This window comes from Sinocyclocheilus grahami, unplaced genomic scaffold, assembly GCF_001515645.1.
Source record: "Sinocyclocheilus grahami isolate Dianchi unplaced genomic scaffold, SAMN03320097.WGS_v1.1 scaffold1053.1, whole genome shotgun sequence".
NCBI classification, from domain to species: domain Eukaryota; kingdom Metazoa; phylum Chordata; class Actinopteri; order Cypriniformes; family Cyprinidae; genus Sinocyclocheilus; species Sinocyclocheilus grahami.
This window is the reverse complement of record NW_015506232.1, coordinates 592,315-593,221: the sequence shown is the minus strand read 5'-3', so window position 1 is coordinate 593,221 and position 907 is coordinate 592,315. Positions and strand designations below refer to the sequence as shown.

Below are 907 nucleotides of genomic sequence, written 5' to 3'. Positions count from 1 at the left end.
AACCATCAAGATGCCCTTCATGAACATCCCTGTGCTGGACATCAGCGGGTGCCAGCCGGAGATGTGGAAGACCGTGGCCTGTGCGCTGCAGATCAAACCCTGCTACAGCAAGTCCAGAGGAAGCGTCATCTGCAGGTCAGCCTTCATCCTCGTCTTCATCATCTGCTGTAGCAAAACACACAAAATCATCTAAACAAGCCTGTACTTTTGTAAATGCATTTTATGACAATTAATAAAATTGTCATAATCTAACAAAACAAATGTTTTGTTGGCATATAAAAGTCTGATAATCCACATTTTGTTTGTCCAGAAGCAAGCTGTTTTCAGATGCTGGTGCTCTGTCCTGTGTTCAGCCGCAGTGCTCAGATTCCTGTAATGCAGTGAGAATGAAACATAATTGCAGGTTGTTGTATGATGATGGCTTTGAGTTTTAAACCTGCGTGTTGCTTTAGCGCAGATCTTTTGAAACAGAAGTATCTGTTGGGCGTTTCAGTGTTGCGTTGGATTTTCTGAACACAGCATGGACATTCAGAGAGCAAATCCTTTCAAAACACTGTCAGCATTGAGAATCAGATTCTAGTCGGTAGTCTGGTGTTTTATCAGAAATAGTGCAGTGTGTGTCTCTGGTGAGGGTTAGATGTGCTCACGCAGGAGAACGCTGTGACCCAGCATGCATCAGTCAAGCTCCAGCTCCTGTTCCAGCAGGCCTCATTGTTTGTGTTTCAGAGGAAAGCACACGGGGAGAAACCAGAACTCTAACAGCTGAATCCCGAACTAATGATTCTGAGGAGTCGGTTCATTTTAGTGAATCAAAAACAGAACGCGTAACCAAATGCATTCTTCCTCTAATAGTGAGGGAATATTGTACTAAAATACAATATATTTATTAAAGCAGCAACACCACTAC

At 43.1% G+C, this 907-nt stretch overlaps 1 protein-coding gene across 1 annotated transcript in view; it reads left to right on the top strand.

Annotated features, from left to right (window-relative positions):
* The window catches only part of LOC107566167 (reversion-inducing cysteine-rich protein with Kazal motifs-like), a 33,143-nt gene that overhangs the window by 11,103 nt on the left and 21,133 nt on the right, over nucleotides 1–907 (top strand). The window contains exon 7 of the mRNA XM_016251545.1: nucleotides 2–135. Coding sequence (XP_016107031.1) covers nucleotides 2–135 — 134 coding nt within the window. The remainder of the gene's footprint in view (nucleotide 1; nucleotides 136–907) is intronic.